A 20,532-nucleotide genomic window follows, 5' to 3' on the forward strand; every position below is an offset into this window, starting at 1 on the left:
GTCTTGTTCTTGGTGCATCTGCATGGAATGAAAAGAGAATATAAAGAAATGAATCGATCCAATTTACCTAATTCCTAATCTGGAGCTGGAGATTAGGAACACACACACACACAGAACATGCAAAGTCCACACAGAAAATAAACCAATGGGTGATAAGGTGTAGAAATCAATTTTAGTTTGTTGCTTCAGTGACCTTCTTGTTGTGAGGCAACAGTGTTAGTCATTACACCACCGTGTGGGCATTATCAGCAGAGAAAACAGTAAATAAATGTTATACTGTATACCAGCAGCATATTAGCAAAATAATCCACACAAACAAAGTAAAATGTGTGCTTGAGGTGGTTAAGTGTAGTATATTTATTTACAGTATGTCAACAGTACAGTACGTCTTTGAGTGTCGAGAAACGCGCTATATAAATGTGATGTATTATTATTATTATTATATTAAACACTCACTGTTGCATGTACGTTACATACATACAAACACATACACATGTTTTACGTCACACCGTGTCCTGTAGCGCCTACCAGAGGTGGAGTGATGAATATTCATCTGTTAAATTGAGTGAAACAGTGTTGAATCGTGTTAATACTGCTGTTATGAGACAGATTCAGAATCCAGGTCACAGGTCACAGGTCACAGGTCACAGGTCTCCTTCCTAATCAGGAGCTATTGAGTTTACCTGTGATGTTGTTGCACAGCTGAGGGCAATCAGGCTGGCTGAGCTGGGAGGTTATAAAGGCTTGTTAGACTTTCCTCTTTGTTGGTTGATTTTCTTCAGAGAGTCAACATCACAACTCTCACCATTCAATTACTGTCTGTGCTTAGTAACTGCTCGACCACTAAATTGTGTTAGCTCCTAGTGAATGACCTGTGTGGTGTTTTTGGGCTTTGGTGTTCTTGATTATCTTATTGTCTTATCTTATTCTTATTGTGTACCAACTCTCCATGTTGTCCTGCATCTAATTGTTAGTTTCAGTCCTAAATTAGTATTAAAAATACATAATATGCACTGACCCTTGTTATTATCGCCAAGGTTCTCAGTGGAAAAATAGCCCAGCCAATCACATAATTGAAATAGTTTATGTCTTAGTTCAGACCCAAATATAATGTTTAATTCACCATAGATTTTGTTCCACAACTCGTTGGCTTCATGGGAGACACAGTTCTCTTCCAATGAGACTTTGATGAACATTTATAAAGGTTAACTGACTCCATGGTGATGTCATGATTCTTGATTTCACTTTTGTAAATGTTAATTCACAATATAGACGCAAATAATAATAAATATTATTACTTTATTTGGCTGTTAAAATGGCTGCAAACGTAGTGAAATAATATTATGAAAAAAATACAGCTATTTATTTATTTGTAACAGTAAATGTTCTCTGTGTTATCTTATCATAACAATCCTGTTACATATACCTCCTTGCCAGGTGATGGCGGTAATGAGTCATTACTAACTATGGTCGCCCCTCCCCTCCCGTCCCGTCGCCGGTAGTGTCGTGTCCTGTTCTGTCCTGTGTTTGTGTTTATTTTTCGGTCTGTGTGCTGTGATGCTGTGATGTAGTGATGTCAGCTCAGGATTAAGTGACTTCACAAATCACAAACTTCAGAGGAAGATTAAGAAGAACATGGCGGACGAAGCTCCTTTCCAGTTTTTACACAGCGAACTAATCCAGTACATAACGAAGTCAGCTGACAGCGGAGACACGGTGAGAGTCACTCAGTCAGGACGTGTTGACATTTTACTGACCTGTCATTCATCCATTCATTCATTCATTCATTACTTCTTTTAGGAGAATGCCAGGAACATCACCAAACTGGAGATCATGGGCTTTAGAGTCGGCCAAGGACTAATAGAGAGGTAGCTATGAAGCTAACTGCTGCTAATGTTTGTTCCGACTGTCCACTTCACTGTGACCGCAGTTAAAATGGCCTCCTGCTTCTTATGTGAATGAAGTGGATCAGTCGTGTAAATATCTTCATTCTCAGCAAGGTTGATTAGTGTCTACTGCAAATTCAATACATAAGAATAAAGCTGATTTCAGAGAGAAAAAAACCCCATTATGCCACCCAATGGTCTGCCCACATTTCTGATTGTTTCTTCAAAAGTCAAGTAATATTGATTAAATGTACTGTCAATAAATCAAAAGCAATAAGAGCCATGGGGTTTGACAGATTTCTGTTGGACTGTCACCCTTTTGTATTTCTTATAAATGAAATCAGAAAGTATTATGGTAGTGTCATAGCCCTTTTTTCTTGGATTTAATTTCTAATCATGGAAGAGACGTAACACCAAACTTATTACATTTGAAATGTTATGTAATTATGTCGATTCAATGTTGGGCTTCAACTTCCTGTTAATTATTATTCCATTGTGGCAATAATCCTTTGATTGAAGTAACGTTGAGCTCCTGGTTTTTATTTATGCAGCATTTTTTTCCCCCATCCTTAGACTAACTAAAGACACAGTGCGGTTCAAAGACGAGCTGGACATCATGAAGTTCATCTGTAAAGACTTCTGGACGTGTGTGTTCAAGAAGCAAATCGACAACCTTCGCACAAATCACCAGGTAACACTGAACTCCTGTCGTCCGTACAGTAGGCTATCGTTCAGCAGTCGTACGTCGGCAGCTGCTCTGATGCTGGTGTCGTGTGTTTCAGGGCATCTACGTTCTTCAGGACAACAAGGTCCGATCGCTGAGTCAGCTGTCGGCTGGTAAACAGTATCTGGAACAAGCTCCAAAGGTATTCTTCACTACACTGAGACTCTAGGCCTTTGTTCTGGAAAGCTCTGTTTTAAAGGAGCTTAATAGCATTTTATCAAACAAGAGTCCAATGGGAAATAATATTTATAACAGTACAAAATACTCAGATGTTAGGATATTGTCTAAATACATGGTTGACTGTGTTTTTCGCAGTATCTGGCCTTCACCTGTGGTTTGGTGAGAGGAGCTCTGACCAACCTGGGAGTGAAGAGTATAGTGACTGCTGAGGTGTCCGTCATGCCTGCGTGTAAGACAACACATCACGCGTCTATCACAATATTACACCGTTGATGTTTTTAGACTAAGCTGTATCTCTGTACTCTGTAACATTATCCATATATCTTCTAAAAGCTTGTGATTTTGATGAGCTACTGTATTTTGAATGAACATTCTAAAATGAAAAACAAGACTTCATTATTAATCATGAGGTCCTGGAATCACTGGAAAGATTCCTGGCGCCCTCTTGTGGCACCTCAAAATAAATCCAGCATTTCCAAGTCATCAACATGACATTTAAATAACTTAACCCCGTTCTGATAATGGAAAAGTCACCGCAATCAACTTAATGTGAGTGCTTTTAATTGTGATGCGTGATAATATTATATGTTGTGACATGATCCATATCTAAGATACAATGCTGGTTAACGTTTTTGGTGGCTTAACAAAAGATGTGTCTCTTCACATCCAAAATAATTCCACCTCCACAGACTGCGCTGGCAAAGGCAAATGGAAGAATATAGATCAACTTGAGCAGGAGTGGTATCTGAATTTGAAGCAGCCTGGACTGGTTTATCTTTTCCAGCCACTAGATGGGGCTGTTGATCAGAAGAGCAGAGTAATACCACTGACAGGAATGTTGTTCACTCATTATCACATGCACAAAACCGGGAGCATTTATCAAAGCAGCTCAGTTACATTTTTAACATTATTCTTGTCTCTGTTGTTTGTTGACCTTCAGGTTTCAACTTCATGAAACCAAAAAACAGTTCTCTGCACTTTCTTCATGAAACCGTGGTCATTATTTTAGGCTGGACCATAGGCTGTCCACAGAACCTGGCCTTAGTCCTCGAGTTCTTCCATGGACACTACTGTACAAGTAAAAGTACACTGAATAACCACCAGGGGGCAACTCAGCTGGTTGCAAAAAGATGTCTGTTTTGAAAATGAGTCTACTTCTCACATGTTTTATTTATTGCCTGTTTGCATGAGGATTCAAAGCCAGTTTAGATTCTTATGGTTGACGTCATGACCAGTTGCTACTTGTCTCTGACTCTGTGTTGTGCACTAACACATGTTTATTTCTCTGTTTGTTTGTTTGTTTGTTTGTTTGTTTGTTTGTTTGTTTGTCTGCAGGTAAATTCCAGGTCATGATCCAGAAAATGTAGCATCTTGCGAGGCCGTACCAACTGTTCACTCACTCATGTTTTAGAGGAAAGAGCGTTTCCTGCTGGCAGACTGTCAGACTCTTCAAAATGCCTTGATGATTATTTCTGACTGAGATCGATTTTTTGTTATTATTATTATTATTATTAAATATATATATATATATATATATATGTGTATATAAAGTCTACACATTTCTCACTAAGCAAATGTGCTTAGTCACTTTGTGTCGTATTCAACTGATGGACAATGAACTACAGTATTTGGGGAAAATGACTAATTGCAGCTTTTCTGACAGAGGACTTTGTTTTTAAATAAATATTCTTCAAATCAGTATTGACTGAGTAGAAGATTTAAAACCTGATACCATGATAATATTCTCTATACTCTAATGGATAACATTAAAGACATGAACTGCTTCCAACGTGTGTAATGCATTTTTTAATTTGTACAAGTTGTATTTGAATGTCTTTTCATGTTGTATGGCTTCTCTCTTAGTCAAGTAAAAGTATTGTTTTCCTGTCAGATAACGTAAAAATGATTTTAATAGATTCATTTAAGATATACATTTCTTTTCTAAGCCACAAGTAATCTCCACTCAGAAGTGCAGATGCTGTGTTTACTGACCTGCTGTGAGAGCACACAGCTGTGCCAACAGAGCTGTTTCCATGGAAAGACAGAAAGACAGACACTTTCATGTAACATGCAAGTGAAAATTGGTGAAGCTATAGTGTGTTTAAGTTTTTAAATATATACAAATATCTACTATCAAACACCAAGAACTGTCCATGAAAACCTTCACAAGCAGATTATTCTGCTAATAAGAGACCTTGACATTAAATTGGGACTCCTATTTTATTCAGAATCGTGATTTTGGCTGTCTGCGAACGGGATTATCTGTGTGCCAAACACAATGTCGCTGCTGCTGTTCCTGCACCATGCAGCTCCGAGATTCCTGGACAAGTCTAGACAAGTGACACCACATTCACAAAAGGTACTCAGTCCTTCAAACTCCCAACAACACACACACACACACACACACACACAGAGTGTGTTTTGGTAACAGAAGTTACACACTGTAGCTTTAATCAATTTTCCTCAGTTCTTGTTACTTTGTTTTTCTCTGTGCATGGATGAAACTGGATGAACAGATGGGATTGAATTGTTTAATTGTCTTTATTGTGTAAAGCACTTTGTGTTTCATTGTATAAAACATGCTTTGCAGCTGATCCTGTTCCCTGTTCCCAGAGACGTGCACACAACACCAACATGGACATAAAACAACCAATTGTTTAGTTCATGTTTTTTCCACAGTGCTGGAATGACAGTGTAGTTTTTATGGGATCATAAACAGTTTATCATTAACTACCCTACAAGCAACACTCCTCCATAAATACCCTGCAGCTGAGAGGAGCACGACATATTCACCACACAATCATGGAGAGCAGCAGAATGAGGACCGTCGTATGTTTGTCGCTCTTCTTCATAGTGTGCTGGCAGCTGTCCACGGCTGTGACTGTCAAGGTAAGACAAGGTTGAAAGTCCTGTCCGAGTCTTTGGTTTCAAAATCATGCAGACGATGCCTGATACACAAATACAAACTGGCATGGAAGTATAACGTTGTCATCATCTCTTGCAGGAGGGAGACTTTCACTTCTCTCTAGAGTCGGTGAAGGCTCTCGGGGCTTTGGTGACTGCAGATGACGCATCAGTAAAACACGAGCTCCAGCTACTGGAGGCCAAAGCAGCAGCAGTATGTTCTCACCGTGATTTACCTGAAGACTTCAAACCTCTGTGTCTGAGGAAAGATGCCGGAGCATCTCTGGTCAGGCTGGGTAAGACAGTTTTAGTTTGTGAAAATGTCAGACTCAAAAAACAGGGGATCCCTTCATTCAGAGGAGAAGAAAACTGAACCTTTACAAAGACTAAGTTTCTAAATGATTTGAGAAAAACAACTTTTTCCATTATGCACATTGGGCGTGGAAAAAGCTGCAAAGGGAACTTCTTTCAGTCACATTCATATCGACTTATGTATTAAATTTTTTGTCAGTTATATCTGACAGTGATCTGATAGTGATCTGATCTGTGCGCATGCTCAGATCACTACAAAGTCTAAAGGTCAAACATAAGAGCAGGTAAATCACAATGTTATGTTTGGATTCATTACAAGATAGGGTTCACACATACTGTAGAGTTACTTGGATTATGTTAAGTATGTAATTTAAATTATCCTGTTTTCCATTAGCATTACAAATAAGATTTGTATCATCTGTCTGTACTGCAGCTCTGTGTGGAGTAAAAATATGAGGTCATGTGTAATGGTAATGATTGTTGATTTTATTATTATGAAACACTGATATGTGTAACTTTTATTCATTTATTGTGATGAATGAAAAGTCCAAAAACAAATGTTCACATGGGGACAATAAAATGTATCGTGTCGCATCGTCTAGTTTCCAGAGAATGACATTCTAACCTTGTCCTTGGTGTTTTTCAGTGTTATTGGCCGCTCACTCTGATGACTGTGAGATCTGTAAGTTTGTCGCCTGCACTGGCTGCTGAACACAAAACCTGCATTGTGAACGTTACCTTATTTTCTCTTGTCTCTAATTCAAATTATTATTTGTACTGAAGGGAAAAACACTGACATGTACTTGATCATGTGCTTATTGATTGTTCCATAGGGTTATAATTTGATCATAAACTGTGAAGTTTAGTTTGTAGTTTTAGCAAGTGCAGAATATATATGATCAGTTTCATTAGCTGTGTGATTTGTGAAGTTCCATTAATCATGCAAATCTTGAATAAAAAAATTAAAAAAGCACCTTTGATTTCCCTTTTTTAATTGGAAAAATGGCTTTCCAGTTTATTTTTTACATATATTTTTTTTTTATATTTCTTATCATTAACACAGTTTTGGACATGTAACCAAAATTACACCCCCAAAATCTAACTTAGCGTTATCCATTATTGTTATTGATAATTTACCTCATGTCTGCAAGTTTTCAAGTTTAAAAAAAGGTGAACACAAAAACATAAAGCCAGCATCTGTTGCATCTCTTCATTCTGTTCCATTTCCTGTTTTATTTTGAAATCCAATATTCCTCTCTCATTACAGATCTAGTTTCTTCCTGTCATGCTTCCACAGCACCAGTTTAATTACATGTCCCGCCTTCATTACTCTCACCTGTGTTTAATTAGCCACACCTGCAGTGTTTCGTCTTCCCTCACCAGTAAGTCTGTGACAGTTTGTCTCTTCATTAATGTTAATGTTCCGTTCTTTTCCCCTGTTTATCTCAAGTGTGTGACCTTTGCTGTTGTTCTCTCTTAAGATTATTTTGGTACCTTTGCTTATTCTGTGTGTGTGTAAGACTTAGCAACATTTATTGGTGAAGTTGGATGTTGCAGCTGAATATCTGTCATCTCACCCTTCCCTTCCAAACATGTAGACAAACGCATGGTCTTCAGTTCAGTTCATTACAACTGAAGAAAGTTTAGTTTGTCCATGACAAACATAGTGAGCCAACATGGTGGCTTCTGTAGAGGAAAAACATGTTCCTTAAGTAAATATAAAGAGTTCATTCTGTGGCAATGAAAACAACAATTCATACACTCAGTCCATCAACAACAAAACTTTATTTTACAAATTCATACGCATACATTGTTTTTTTTTATGTGTACACAAAGCGTGATGGTTGTGGATTTATACATGAACTAATTTTACAAAATCAAAAATATTAATGACTGTTTCTGATCGTCATACGTCTCCATGTCACACTGTAGGCACTTAAAGAGAAATACAGCCACACTGGCCATCAACCAAACACAAATTTAGCAAAGAATCATAAGACAGTGTGTCAGTTTAACACTGTTTGTGCTTCTTTTATTAAATATAGAAAGAATAAATTGGAACGATTGTAATAGAAGTAAATATTCAGCTTTTTCAGCAATGACAAGGGAGCCTCACGTGACAATATGGCCAAAAAGGTCATCATGATAAACAGTTTCAAATCAGTCAATATTGATAATTATGATGGTTCATGTCAGATAATTAAAGAAAAAAACATTACACTGTGGTTTATAATAAAGTTTTATGGGTAGAAAAACAACAAACATTTGCTCACACAACTGTGTAAAAACATAAAGAGTAATTGCATGTCTTACACCAGTATCATGAACCATTTTGAAATAGTGGAGCTGAATTCCTGTCACTGTGAAATAAAGAAGGGTCTTCCAGCGATCCTTGCCACGGTGTAAGTGTTGAGTCCTGGGGAATCGAACCCCGGCGACACACCCTTCTTGGTGAAGGCATGAAAGTTAAACAGCTGACCGTCCTGTATGTCCAGGGACACGGAGGCGCTGTTAAACTTGAGTTTGCAGGGATATGGGCTCTCAAACACCAGCCTGAACACCCGCTCCTGCAGGTAATCCAGACCAATCGTCCGGTACTTGGCCGGCACAGTTGTGTCCAGCTGTGGTCCAAACTGCTGCATGATGAGAACTCCATCTGAGTCCGCCTTAATCTCATAGAAAGTCATGTTCCGATAAGTGAAAAAGCCGACATATGGAGTCGGGTCAGGTGGTGGTCTCACAGTTTTTCGAGCGTCCCTGAAAGCATTCTGCACCGCAGGGATGAGATAACTGTAGGCCCGGTTCACAAGGTCCTGGTTGCCGGGACGAACCCCAGCCATCAGGACGACTAGTCCCAGTTTAAGTCGTGGTACTAAAGAGAGAGTGGCAGCATAACCGTCCAGGTCACCGTCCTTCCTCACCACGTCATAACCAAACTGCTCATTGATTTCCCACGGTGTGCCAGTGGAGTTGGCAAAGTAGCCGTCATGGCAGCGTAACACCGGGGTCAACATAGTGTTCAGCGTGTCCTTGCGTAGCACGAGTCCTCCAGACACACCCAGGAGAGCCATCATGAGCTTGGCCATGTCCGCTGTCGTGGAATACATCTGTCCGGCGGGTCGGTACCAGCCGAGGTCGTAGAGCGGAGCCAGCTGGCCGTTGCTGTACACGCCCACTGCCATCTTCTTCTGAAGGCGCGGGGTCAAGTTGAACCCAGTGTCCTCCATGTTGAGCTTCACCAGAATGTTGTCCGACACCCAGCTCTCAAAGTCTGACCCCGCCACTTTCCGGGCCAGGACGTTGGCCAGCAAGGAAAAAGCAACGTTGCTGTAGTGGCATCTGACGGAAAAGAGACGGTAATGTCACACATGCTCAGTTTCCTGGATGCAAATCATCACCATCTTATATTTCCCATCTCCTTGTACCTTACTCCCCAACATGTTCCCTGAGGTCATCAGAACAAAGACTCTTGATGACCCCCCCCCCCACCATACCCGTTACCAGTATAACTGTAGTAACAAAAGCAAATGTAATTTATGGCATCAGAGTTAAAAATACTATAGTGACACAGGAAGTCTTACCTGGTGCCTGGATCTGCCACAAGAACCTCATCCTTTAACAAATTAAGAGCTGACTCTGTGTCTCCACTCCAAAGGAGATTAGTTGACCTTAATCTTCTGGGTAAACCTGTAAAAATATTAAACAAACTTAGAGAAACACTTAAGTGGAACGCTGGACTTTCTGTCATAAACTCATTTACACCAACACTCCATCTCTGATGTGACATGATGACCATTATTCTACCTAATGTAAAACAAAAGGTTTATAGGTGAGTTTGGTTGATTGGTTGATCTTTATTGACCCACAGGGACTTTGGGTTGGTGCATCAACAGCAAAACAGCAGAAAAGGGTCTTTACCTGAACATTTTCTGACATTTGATGAACCAAACAAATACTCAGATTAATCAATTCTGAAAAATAGTTGCAGCCCGGATCATGTCATTTTTGTGGGTTTTTTTTTTTATGGCGCCAGATTATGTGCAGATTAAAAAAAAAAAAGAATAGAATCAATTCTTTGAAAAAAACATGTATGTTTCAAAGAAAAGGGTCTTTACTTTTTATGTGTGTTTTTACTAAAATCTGTTATCTCTGTCTTCAAATATTCAACTGACTGTTGTCCTCTCAGTAAAAGCAAATTCAAAATCTCTTCCTCATTAATTATATCAACAGCATCATCAAAGCAATTGTGATCAACACAAAGAATGAAGACAAATAAAGGAGCTGACAAACTTATCAGATGATGTCATGTGAACTGGCAACTAAAGGAACCAGGTGGAGCTTTCGTCTCGTCACAATCACCTAAAGTGTTAAGTGCAGGCTTTAGTGTCACCTGGTTTCCACCTGAATGTGAAACAGATTCTCCGCTCACAGGGCTTCCCCCTCCGTTAATCCTCGCTGATTATCTCTATCTGTGGACGCGGCTCAGTGTAATTATAGCTCCTGTTTCTGCTCATGTGAGCTCAGGTTTGGTTCAGGTGCTGCAGTGGGTGGTGACACGAGTAACATGGAGTATTTTTGACCACAGTGCTTCCCTCACACACACTTAAATCTAAATATAACCAATGTTACAGCTTTTCATTGAAAGAATAGTTTAGATTTGAAATATAGTACTACTGTTATATAGCTTCACTGTTTGCACCCACAGTCACCAGGAACCGGCCTGAGACGCCAACACTCTCCCTTTCCTTGAGGAAAAACGTTCACCTGCGTAAGTCACTGCTTCATCACGTTGTTAGACAGCCTTTTCTGACTGGAAAATAGAATGTGTGTTGCTTTTGCTTCCACGCCAAAGTTAAGTGGAGAAAACAGCCAGTTTACATCACACCACTGTGGGATTGTTGATTCACTTTTGCATTTTTGGGCAGAATGATTCTGTACCAACAAAGATGCTAATGAAAATTAACATATTTGCAGACATTATTAGAAGAATAGGAAGATTAGGCCATAATAATATCTGACATATCTCATCACACCTTACTCTATTTTTTCTGAATGAACAAGTTCATTTTTTTCTAAAGAAGAATATCTGTGAATATCTTTCAAACATAAAACAAAGTAAAACTGGATTAAATTGAAACAGAGCCTTTTAAATATTTTTTAAATGCATACACATCCATATTATTATTACCATCTTATTATTTTATATTATTATTATTATTATTATTATTATTATTGATCATATGTATAGATTCTAAAAGATGGATTGAGAAGCAGACATAATCCCTGTGTATGGTGAGGTTACCAGAGAGCTGACTGGCCATCCTGCGCAGACTGAGTCCTGGAGAGCGGACGCCGGGGTCCCTGAGTGATCCTCCACTTTTCCCCAGTGGGTTCTTGATGGTGAAATTGTCTGCGTACTTCTCCAGAGGGTCGTCCAGAGAGTCCACCAGGCCGTCCTCCCACAGCTTGTACAGCATCAGTGTGGGGAAGATTTTCGAGAGGCTTGCAATTCTGAAATCACAGCGACGATTAAAGCTCTTCATTTAGTCAATGGTTTTCAATCACAGGTCCTATATTTATCTTCATATAATATCGGTCTAATCCCAACCCTTACCCTCTAATTCTAAATCCATAAGCCTCAAATCAAATACAACATCCAACAGGAGGAATTAAATCATGTGTGCTCATGTTTATTATTCAGATAATGTTATGGAGAAGCTTTCAGATCTGGATAATTCTTCCTTTTTTTTTAATCATTTATCTCTTCTATGAATCTCACCTGTACACCGTGTACTCGTTGGGTACAGACGAGGAGGAGTCACTTGTGTTGCTCTTCCCAAAGTTTCCGTTCCACAGAACGGAGTCGTTCAACACGATGAGAGCTGATATGGCAGGCAGCTTGGTGCTGTGGACGCTCATCTTCAGGAGTAAATCTATCTGTGAGAGGGGGAAAGCCCAGTTACACTGTGTCCAGAACGTTAAGAAGTAAAAAAGTACAATAAGAGAGATATTCACCCTCTCTAAGGCCACCCTCAGTGATGTGATGGGATGTTTCAGCGGCACAGGCTCAGGGAAGCGAGGGCACATCTCCTCCACGGTGGCTTGTTTTTCAACCACCACTGTGGAAAATAGGCAAGAAAACAAGTCAGATATTGTTCCTTCATGTGCAGTGTTGTATGATAACAACGACCAAATACTTTGTTACTGTACTTAATTACAAACTTCACATATTTGTACTTTACTTTTTCCTCTAACTATCTTGCCAAATAGAATCAGAAGAAGAAAAGTTGGTAATGGTCTGTATTTATATACCCATTGTATATATTCACCCATTCACACCCTTTAACATGGGGTTAAGACACATATAGACTAATAGGGCCAGGAATTAAACCCACAACCGTCCAGTTGAAAGACAACTCGTCCTACCACTGAGCCACCATGGCTCAGTCCTAACGTCTCTTTTTTTTTTAATACTTTTACTTCTAAAACTTAAGTACATTTTGTATCAGAAAATGACTTTTGATACTTAAGTACAGTAAATGTCATATACTTTAAGACCTTTACTTAAGTAATATTATAAAAGGTGACTTCTGGTAACATACTTGTACTTTACACAAGACTGGCTTTGTGTCGTGGTCACACAGACACACTTTGTTAAATGTGTCCAAACTCAAAATAAAGGTTTAAATTAAACGTTTCATTGTATTTGTTGTCAATCCTACAATCAGATTTGAAAGTTAATTACAAATCAAGTAGCAGGTGGATGCCCGTGATTGTTCAGGAATCATTGTGGGACATATTTTCTGGGTTTGCTGAATTTTTTCCAGCCTTTTACCGGAAATGTATTAAATAACCCTTATTACTTATTAAATAATACAAATGTTTGGTTCCCCTTTGCAAAATAAGGCAAAATATTGTTTTCTATTTTGGTCAGATAGTCTGTCATCTTCAGAAAGTGTGTCCCTCTATAAAAGGTTTGACACACACTGATCTGATCTGTCGTTTAGCGGTAGAGCGGGTCACCTGAAGGTCAGGGGTTTGATCCCCAGCAAAACTGTAGTGAAGACTATTCCTCAAGACTAGAAAAGTGCAATATAAAAATAATTTACCATCTGATAAATATTATTAAGCCCATGCCACTGAGCCACAAAATACAAAATTTGTTCAGCACAAATGTTTTATCTTTCTTTCAGTAGTAATAAATAAAGGTAAAAATAAAGATACAACACTAACCATAAAACAATAACTACTGTGCTGTGCAGTGCTGTAAATATGTCGCCCTGCTTTAATGTTCCAGATGCACAAAGTCATAAAACAGAGTTATTTATTATGTGACTTATTATTTCAGGTACAGCACGTGTTGACAGTCGTACAGGACACTCTATGGACACTCTGTGTCCCACAAAGCAGGAGCAGATGAAGGCTGTGACTGTTGCTGCTCAGGAGGAAGCCTCTTGTCTGTCAACAGGATTTAAACTCTGCTAATCCCAACGCTACTATTTCCAGTTTTGTGTAATCCTGCCGCGGCTTCTACAAATGAGCGGTTAACACCAAAGTGGCTAAGAAAGGCTCACACACTCTGTGTGATATAGAAGCGGAGTAAACTTTACCTGTCTTCAGCTTTGGCATCCTGTACTGCCATATGAAACAGCAGGTCATGACCACAGAGAGCAGGAAGAAGACAACCATGCCAAGCATGGTCCATTTCACCTTCATCTTGCTCGGCGGTTGTCGTGGGCAACCTGGAAAACACAGACAGTGAACATGAAGCAACATTTATCTCACTCATACACATTTTAAGAAAATAAATCAAAACAAACCTCTTATATTTGTCTCATTCTTCATTCACCAGATAGCAAAAAAATCCACATATTCCTTTCTCCTCCAGGGAAAAGCAGCATGACGGCATCTCCACTGCTGCTGAGCAGTCACTGACCACCACCACCACCACCAGCAGCTACATGCACTTAATCCCGACTGTGATCCCTGACTCTATTCCCACTCCACCGTGACATCATAATCTGCAGCCACAGAGCCAAATGTATAAGGAGGGCTGTGGGATGTAAAACCTGCTCAGTATGCTCATCCTCGGCAATCAAATCATCTCACGTCCTCTGAGGTTAATTCTCAGCATCATCCTCATCCATTTCATTGCATGAATAATCTTCATCACTGTATCAGAGCGACAGTTCAGGGTTAAAGTGTCACAGGCCTCATGGTGGTCTGCAGAGATGAGTGACACAGAACTGAGGTTTTAAAACCAGACTCTTTGATACAGTGTGTACACACAACGTAACCTTTTTGAAGGCGCATCTAAGGGTTAAAATGCGTATTTCAAATAGAAAATAGATATTATTTTGTTATTTGTGTTTTACTGAGATGATGAAATTAACTACATGTCATGTTTTTTTGGTATTTTTAAAATATTGGAACACAAAATGTGGGGTTGCACTGTAAGATGGTTGGTGCCTAATTGGAGGTGTTCTGTTGTTGTACAACCTGGGTAATTTAACAGTGTCCAATTAACCAATTAACAATGACAAATGGGGTTTGGGTACCCCAGCCCTTCACCTGGAGGGAATTTGGACTGGCAACCGTCCAGTTACAAGCCCAATTCCCTTCTACTGTGACCCCCATATTTCTCCAAAAGGTATTTTTTTAGTATTAGAAAATACAAAAACACAGTATTTTGGTTGCTGTATTTTGAACTTTATTTTGATACATTTATTAGTTGGGTATTTTATTTTAAATTAAATTTTTTTTTACATGTATTTTTGCCCAAGCATGTGTACATCCTAGGCAGTTCACATTACAGGGTTAAAGGGTTCACATATTTCTTCTTGCAACTGTATATGCTGATGTATTTAGCAGGGATGGATTCTGAACGGGGATTCCTTTCCAAAGCTTCACTGTGAATAGCTCCACAGTAAATAATCTCCTGAGTCCATGACCAAAGTTCCACAGGTCATACTACACTGTCTGTGACTCACACTTACTACCACTGGTGTATTTGGATGTAGTGACCACTTTGACCAGTAGAGGGAGCTGTTGACTTCAAATAAACAGCCTCATCACGTCCATCTCTCTCTCTCTAGCCATGTTAATGTATTATACATACATTTAATGTCTAAATATATGCTTTTAATGCATAAATGTACACATGTTTAACCATACCTGTGTGTGTGTGTGACACAGAGATAAGTAAAATCACCAATAAGTATTGGCGTCTAATATATATATATGTATATATATATATATATATATATATATATATATATACATATACAAATGTGCATACCGACGTGTATTAAGATAATGTTGTATTTGTACGTTGTCTTACACAGACGGATAATTGTACATCAAGTCACCATGAACATAATCCAGATTATTCATACATGGCAACAGATTAGCTTCAGTCATAGTGAGCTCCTACAGACACACACACACAATTTAAAAAATGTTTTGTTGTTGTTTTAAATTGAATTCAATGTTATCAAAGCAGGTACAGGTGCAGCCAAAGATTAAGGAGATCCAGTCTAATCTGCTCTTTTCTCTGTGTCCTCAGGTTAACGCTGTCCTCATTGTCCTCATTGTCCTCAGTGTTCAGGTCGCCACCAACAGGCAGAAGGATGCCACTTCTTTTTGCCTTCAACATTTTTCATATTGAGACAAAATTTTCGAAATCAAGTAAATGCCTGACATGATGTGACATAAAATCTGACCTCAAATGATCAAGTTTGGCCCAAAGAATTCATTACAAATACATTTTACAAGAAAAATTCAGGGGAAAAAAGTACACAAACTTATTTAACTTAACTAAGGTCAGGTCTCTCTCTCTCTCTCTCTCTCTCTCTCTCTCTCTCTCTCTCTCTCTCTCTCTCTCTCTCTCTCTCTCTCTCTCTCTCTCTCTCACACACACACACACACACACACACACACACACACACACACAATAAACAAATCCCTAACCTTTACATAACCACATTTCAAATCTTAGCTGAAATGAGTTTCTGCCTCATTAGGACCAGGTTTTGGTCTACTGGTCCTGACAAGATCGGGGTTTATGCCAGAAAAAGTTGTGTCTTTATTCATGGGTCCAGGTGATGAACTGACACACACACACACTGCTGAATGTCAAACACTGAGAATAAAAGTGCCGTTGCCATGGTTTCACCAGTGTTTACCAGATGTTTTCAGTCTGAAAATACAGAAACTCCCAGACACTCAAAGTGGATCGTCACATGACACAGGCCAGATATTTTGCACATTGTTATCTCTCCCAGATAAACCACAGACCACACATGTACACTGTAACTGGATGGTTAAAGAACGGCTGAGTCTGAGGATTTATTTTTTTCAAACTTGATTTCTACTTTTTCCTTGTTCATGTCAGTGAATCACAATGAAAAATTATATTTTTCTTTCTAGATGGTGCATATTTTGGAGAGGTTCATACATAATATGCGCAACATAGATTTCCTCCTCCCTATTTCCTGAGTGTGTCAGTAAACGACTGTGGCCTTCACATACCACAAAGATGTTTTAAAATTGGTTAATGCATCACTTTTACCCGGACAGAGACATTATTCTCCAATTGTATAGTCAGCGTCAAAACCCAAAACACACTCAGTACATTTACATGCGCAGTTTAATCGAGCTAAGGCCATAACCTGACTAAGAGAGGCAATCGGACAACTTGCAGAGTCCAAGTATACATGCAGAGAAGAAATATATAAGACCAACTTTAGATCACATCATTCCAATCCCAATGCCAATGATAACAGAATCTGACAGACATAAAAACAACGTACACACACACACGCAGCTGTCAGTGAAGCCAAAACAAAGCTTTATCTCTAAGCTTAACCATAACCGGTTAATGTCTAACCCTAGCCTTAACCTAATTACAATTCAAATCCTAGCCCTAAACTTGACCTGTTCCTCAGGAATGAGGTACTACCTGAATGATGTTCATTCATAGTGAGGACACTTATAGACATAATGCATTCCCTAGCACCTGACCCTAACCTTAACCTTTACAACTAAATTCCTAACCTTTATCCTTACCCAAAGCCAATTCTAACCCTAACCCTAAAACCAAGTGTTAACCCTCTAAAAACCCTTTAAAGATGTGAGGTCCTGCCAAAATGTCCTCACTTTGCCAAAATGTCCTCAATATACACTGTTTGGTCCTCAAAACAGTCACATACAAGAACACAAACACACAAGAGTTTGTTTTTATATCTTAGTGAGGACACAGCATGAACATAATGCATTCCCTAGCCCCTTACCTTAACCTTAACATCACAACTAACCATTACCCTAACCTAAAACCAAATCTTAACCCAACAGTTTTTTTCGGACCTAACAAAAATAAAAATAAATATATATATATATATATATCAGACAGATAACTATTTGCCCCCCTTTAAATTTTGAACTAAGTGAAGCTAAAGTCTGAAGACATAAGTAAACTACTGTTTTGATTGTCTATAATACAAGGTATCCTGAATTAATGTGTTTTTAATGAAATTGATATTAGTCCTGCTTAACTCAACTTCGTCAGCAGAGGGCGCTCTAAGATTTACACTTGATTGGATATCAGTAGCTGACGCTAGTAGAAGTCAGTACTTATGAACATGCTACAGTTCCTTTCATATTTCCTACAGGTAAGCTGGTTGTAATAGACTGTAGTCTACTCAGTAGTTTATATTATCAGAGTTTTAGTAAACAACTGTGAGATGAAGAGATATTGTTGAATTTGACCGTGTTACGAGTGTGTATGTGTGCCGCCTCAGGTGTCTAAGAAGGCGGGCGCCTATAGTAATGACTCCGGTCGCTAATCACAAGCTACTGCATTTATGTGTGAGCTGTAAGGAGCGAAAGACATGTTGAGAGATATGTGTGGTTAAGACAGGAGTAAGAACTAGCGGTGAGAAACGGGATGAACGAGGTGAATGTGATAGAAAACTGCATTAACTGCGTGTATTGTTTAGAAGGCTAGGCTAATGCTAATCGCCGGTAAATGCTAACGCCACAGCCTGAGCGTATGTCCCCTCCGTCATATTGGTTAAAGGAGCATTCCGTGAAGTTTTGATAAATAGAGTTGAAAGCGTTAACTGTAACCTGAAAATGTGAAAATAACATACTAACTGAGTGTGGGTTAAAGACTAGTTATGTTAGATAATTCCGTCCATAAGCATAATTCATAGAGGGTTAAACATTGTAAAAGCAGTGAGACTCACAGAAATGGTTAGCAAGTTCATAGATTATTTAGTCTGGAGTAATGTGATTTTACTGATCTGTTATTGTCATGTGTTTGTCAGTTGAATTTATGCATTAATTACCTGTGTGTGTGTGTGTGTGTGTGTGTGTATATATATATATATATATATATATATATATATATATATATATATATATATATATATATATATATATGTTAAACGAAAGGAACAGTATTTTCGTAGCTAATTTCACTTGCTAAATACTTACCTGTTGTCTCTGTAAGAGTAAAGTGAACATGTATTTGGGGTACTTAACAGGGGTATTGAATAAAAGCATTAGTGAGTATAGTACCAAGACTAGCATTCTGTTTAGAGTATTTGAAGCATGCTGATTATAAGGTGTACTGTTATTGATATTAATTGTGTAAGTGTATAGTAGCTGACGCTAGTAGAAGTCAGTACGTTATGAACGAGTTTAAGTGTACATGCTACAGCTCCTGATCTGAACTGTTTTCATATTTCCTACAGGAAATGAACGTGTTACTCCGAGAGTGAGCACCGCTTCATTCTTAAAAGTGTAAGATATACACACACACACACACACACACACACACGTTTGCCCTTCATTAATAGTGAGGACCTGCGTAGACATAATGCATTCCCTAGCCCCTTACCCTTATCACAACTAAATGCCTAACCCTAACCCTAAAACCAGGTCTTAATCCCCAGAAAAGCCCTTTGAAGATGTGAGGACCAGCCAAAATATCCTCATTTTGTAAAATGCCCTCACTCCGTATGGTTGAAATTATTTTTGGTCCTCACAAAGTGGCAAATACAAGAACGCACACACACACACTCTCTCTCTGTCTTTCCTCATTGAGAGAGAGTGTCTTAGGTCCAATGCCGCCCTCTGCTGGCCATGAGCTATACAGCATGTCTGCTCCCCTGTGGGGCCCCGTTGAAGTGGAAAAACATTTAAAACCCATTTTTTAGTTTGATAAATTCACTAAAGGGGAAAACACCATATTCTTCAGTGTACACATCAAAATGTTGTGTCTACATTTTTTTGGTCTTTGATACTGCACTGTCCCACATACTTTCATACATATTGACTCCAGATGGAATCACAGTCGCTCAAGATTCAAAGAACATGACCGAGCATCAGAAAATTCCAATTACCCCTCTGTGCTTCATGTGCATTCAGTTGTGGGGTGTAGCCACGGAGAAGACGCAGGTGAGCATGGGAGCCAAACACATCAAACCCTATTATATGTTGGACTCAAAGTCTGTAAGTTGAGCACTTGTGGCTTTTGGAGTCAAACTTGTTTTTGTTGAGTGAAAATTTCCTTTGACTCATATTTCCTGCAAACGCCCGCTGCTCTGCTTCGTATCTCACTTATCATGACAGATAGCACACAAGGAGCTTCTGATGTGCGTCTGTCAGCGCAACGTCACTTGGGTCCAACAGCCTCGTCTTTCATTATAGATCTTTCTTTTTTTTATTCATTTATTAAACTTTCATTCAAGAGTAATGATGTTTTGGAACTTTCACTGAGTATGGACTGTACGTGCAGGTCACTCTGAACATGAAGTTCAAACAAATCATCATCCATTTTACATTTCCCAGCGAGGTCAGTCAGGAGTGACGCATGTGTCTCTCCAGGCAGTGTGGGAAAGAGACTTCTATGCATTTAACTGGGAAAAGTCACCGGCCAGATGTCTGTGAGATAGTCCCCAAAAAATCAGCTTGGTTGATGCTACAAATGTATTTGTCATTGAAACATATGATACAAGCTTTGTGCTGTATGTAGTTTATGAACAATCCATCAAAGGTATTTTTGAGGTGAAAGGAGTGGCAGACACTGATGTCCAACAGCTGGGAACTCACCATCGAGCAGATCACATTCTGGTTTTCGATGTATTTCAAACAGCTGCGTTTACTGCACGACGTCCACGTTTCCTCAAGAGTTGATGACAGATGAGACAGAAAAAGCTAAGACAAAAGAAAAGTAATTTTGATTTATATTCATTGTTTGGCTGCAAACAACAATCCTCTCTCGAGCCGGTTTGCTGCACTGACATGAATAGGTTATACCAGGTACTGTAACACGTGTAGCACACTCAGTTTATCATTTCTGACCACTTGATAAAGGCTGAGTTCAATTCCCACTCTCTGTTTACTCCTGAGGGGAATTAGTTTGAGGATTTTCTTCGAGTTGATAAATGCTCCATTTTATTAGTTGGCTTGTTGTTAACCATGTCTGTCATCACACTCATTTATGGGCGCTTTTCCAATATA

General features: G+C 39.0%; 3 protein-coding genes across 3 annotated transcripts; 2 read left to right on the forward strand and 1 right to left on the reverse strand.

Moving 5' to 3' along the window:
• The first annotated feature begins 1,532 nt into the window (after nt 1-1,532).
• trappc6b (trafficking protein particle complex subunit 6B) lies at nt 1,533-4,574 on the forward strand. The gene is made up of 6 exons (XM_058643267.1): nt 1,533-1,716; nt 1,801-1,868; nt 2,460-2,577; nt 2,669-2,752; nt 2,926-3,019; nt 4,126-4,574. The coding sequence occupies exons 1-6, from the start codon at nt 1,636-1,638 to the stop codon at nt 4,155-4,157; spliced, it is 477 nt and encodes a 158-aa protein (XP_058499250.1). The 5' UTR covers nt 1,533-1,635; the 3' UTR covers nt 4,158-4,574.
• Nucleotides 4,575-5,572: 998 nt separating this feature from the next.
• LOC131468854 (guanylin-like) lies at nt 5,573-6,979 on the forward strand. The gene is made up of 3 exons (XM_058643522.1): nt 5,573-5,679; nt 5,795-5,990; nt 6,653-6,979. Exons 1-3 carry the CDS (start codon nt 5,593-5,595, stop codon nt 6,715-6,717), a joined length of 348 nt encoding a protein of 115 aa, XP_058499505.1. The 5' UTR covers nt 5,573-5,592; the 3' UTR covers nt 6,718-6,979.
• A 793-nt stretch (nt 6,980-7,772) lies between these two features.
• Nucleotides 7,773-13,936, reverse strand: LOC131468792 (putative beta-lactamase-like 1). The gene is made up of 7 exons (XM_058643388.1): nt 13,827-13,936; nt 13,617-13,748; nt 12,022-12,125; nt 11,786-11,943; nt 11,309-11,517; nt 9,588-9,693; nt 7,773-9,345 (listed from the first exon to the last, which is right to left on the reverse strand). The coding sequence occupies exons 1-7, from the start codon at nt 13,849-13,851 to the stop codon at nt 8,364-8,366; spliced, it is 1,716 nt and encodes a 571-aa protein (XP_058499371.1). The 5' UTR covers nt 13,852-13,936; the 3' UTR covers nt 7,773-8,363.
• Between the last annotated feature and the right edge of the window lie 6,596 nt (nt 13,937-20,532).

This window comes from Solea solea, chromosome 11 (genome assembly GCF_958295425.1).
Source record: "Solea solea chromosome 11, fSolSol10.1, whole genome shotgun sequence".
In the NCBI taxonomy this organism is placed as follows: Eukaryota; Metazoa; Chordata; class Actinopteri; order Pleuronectiformes; family Soleidae; genus Solea; species Solea solea.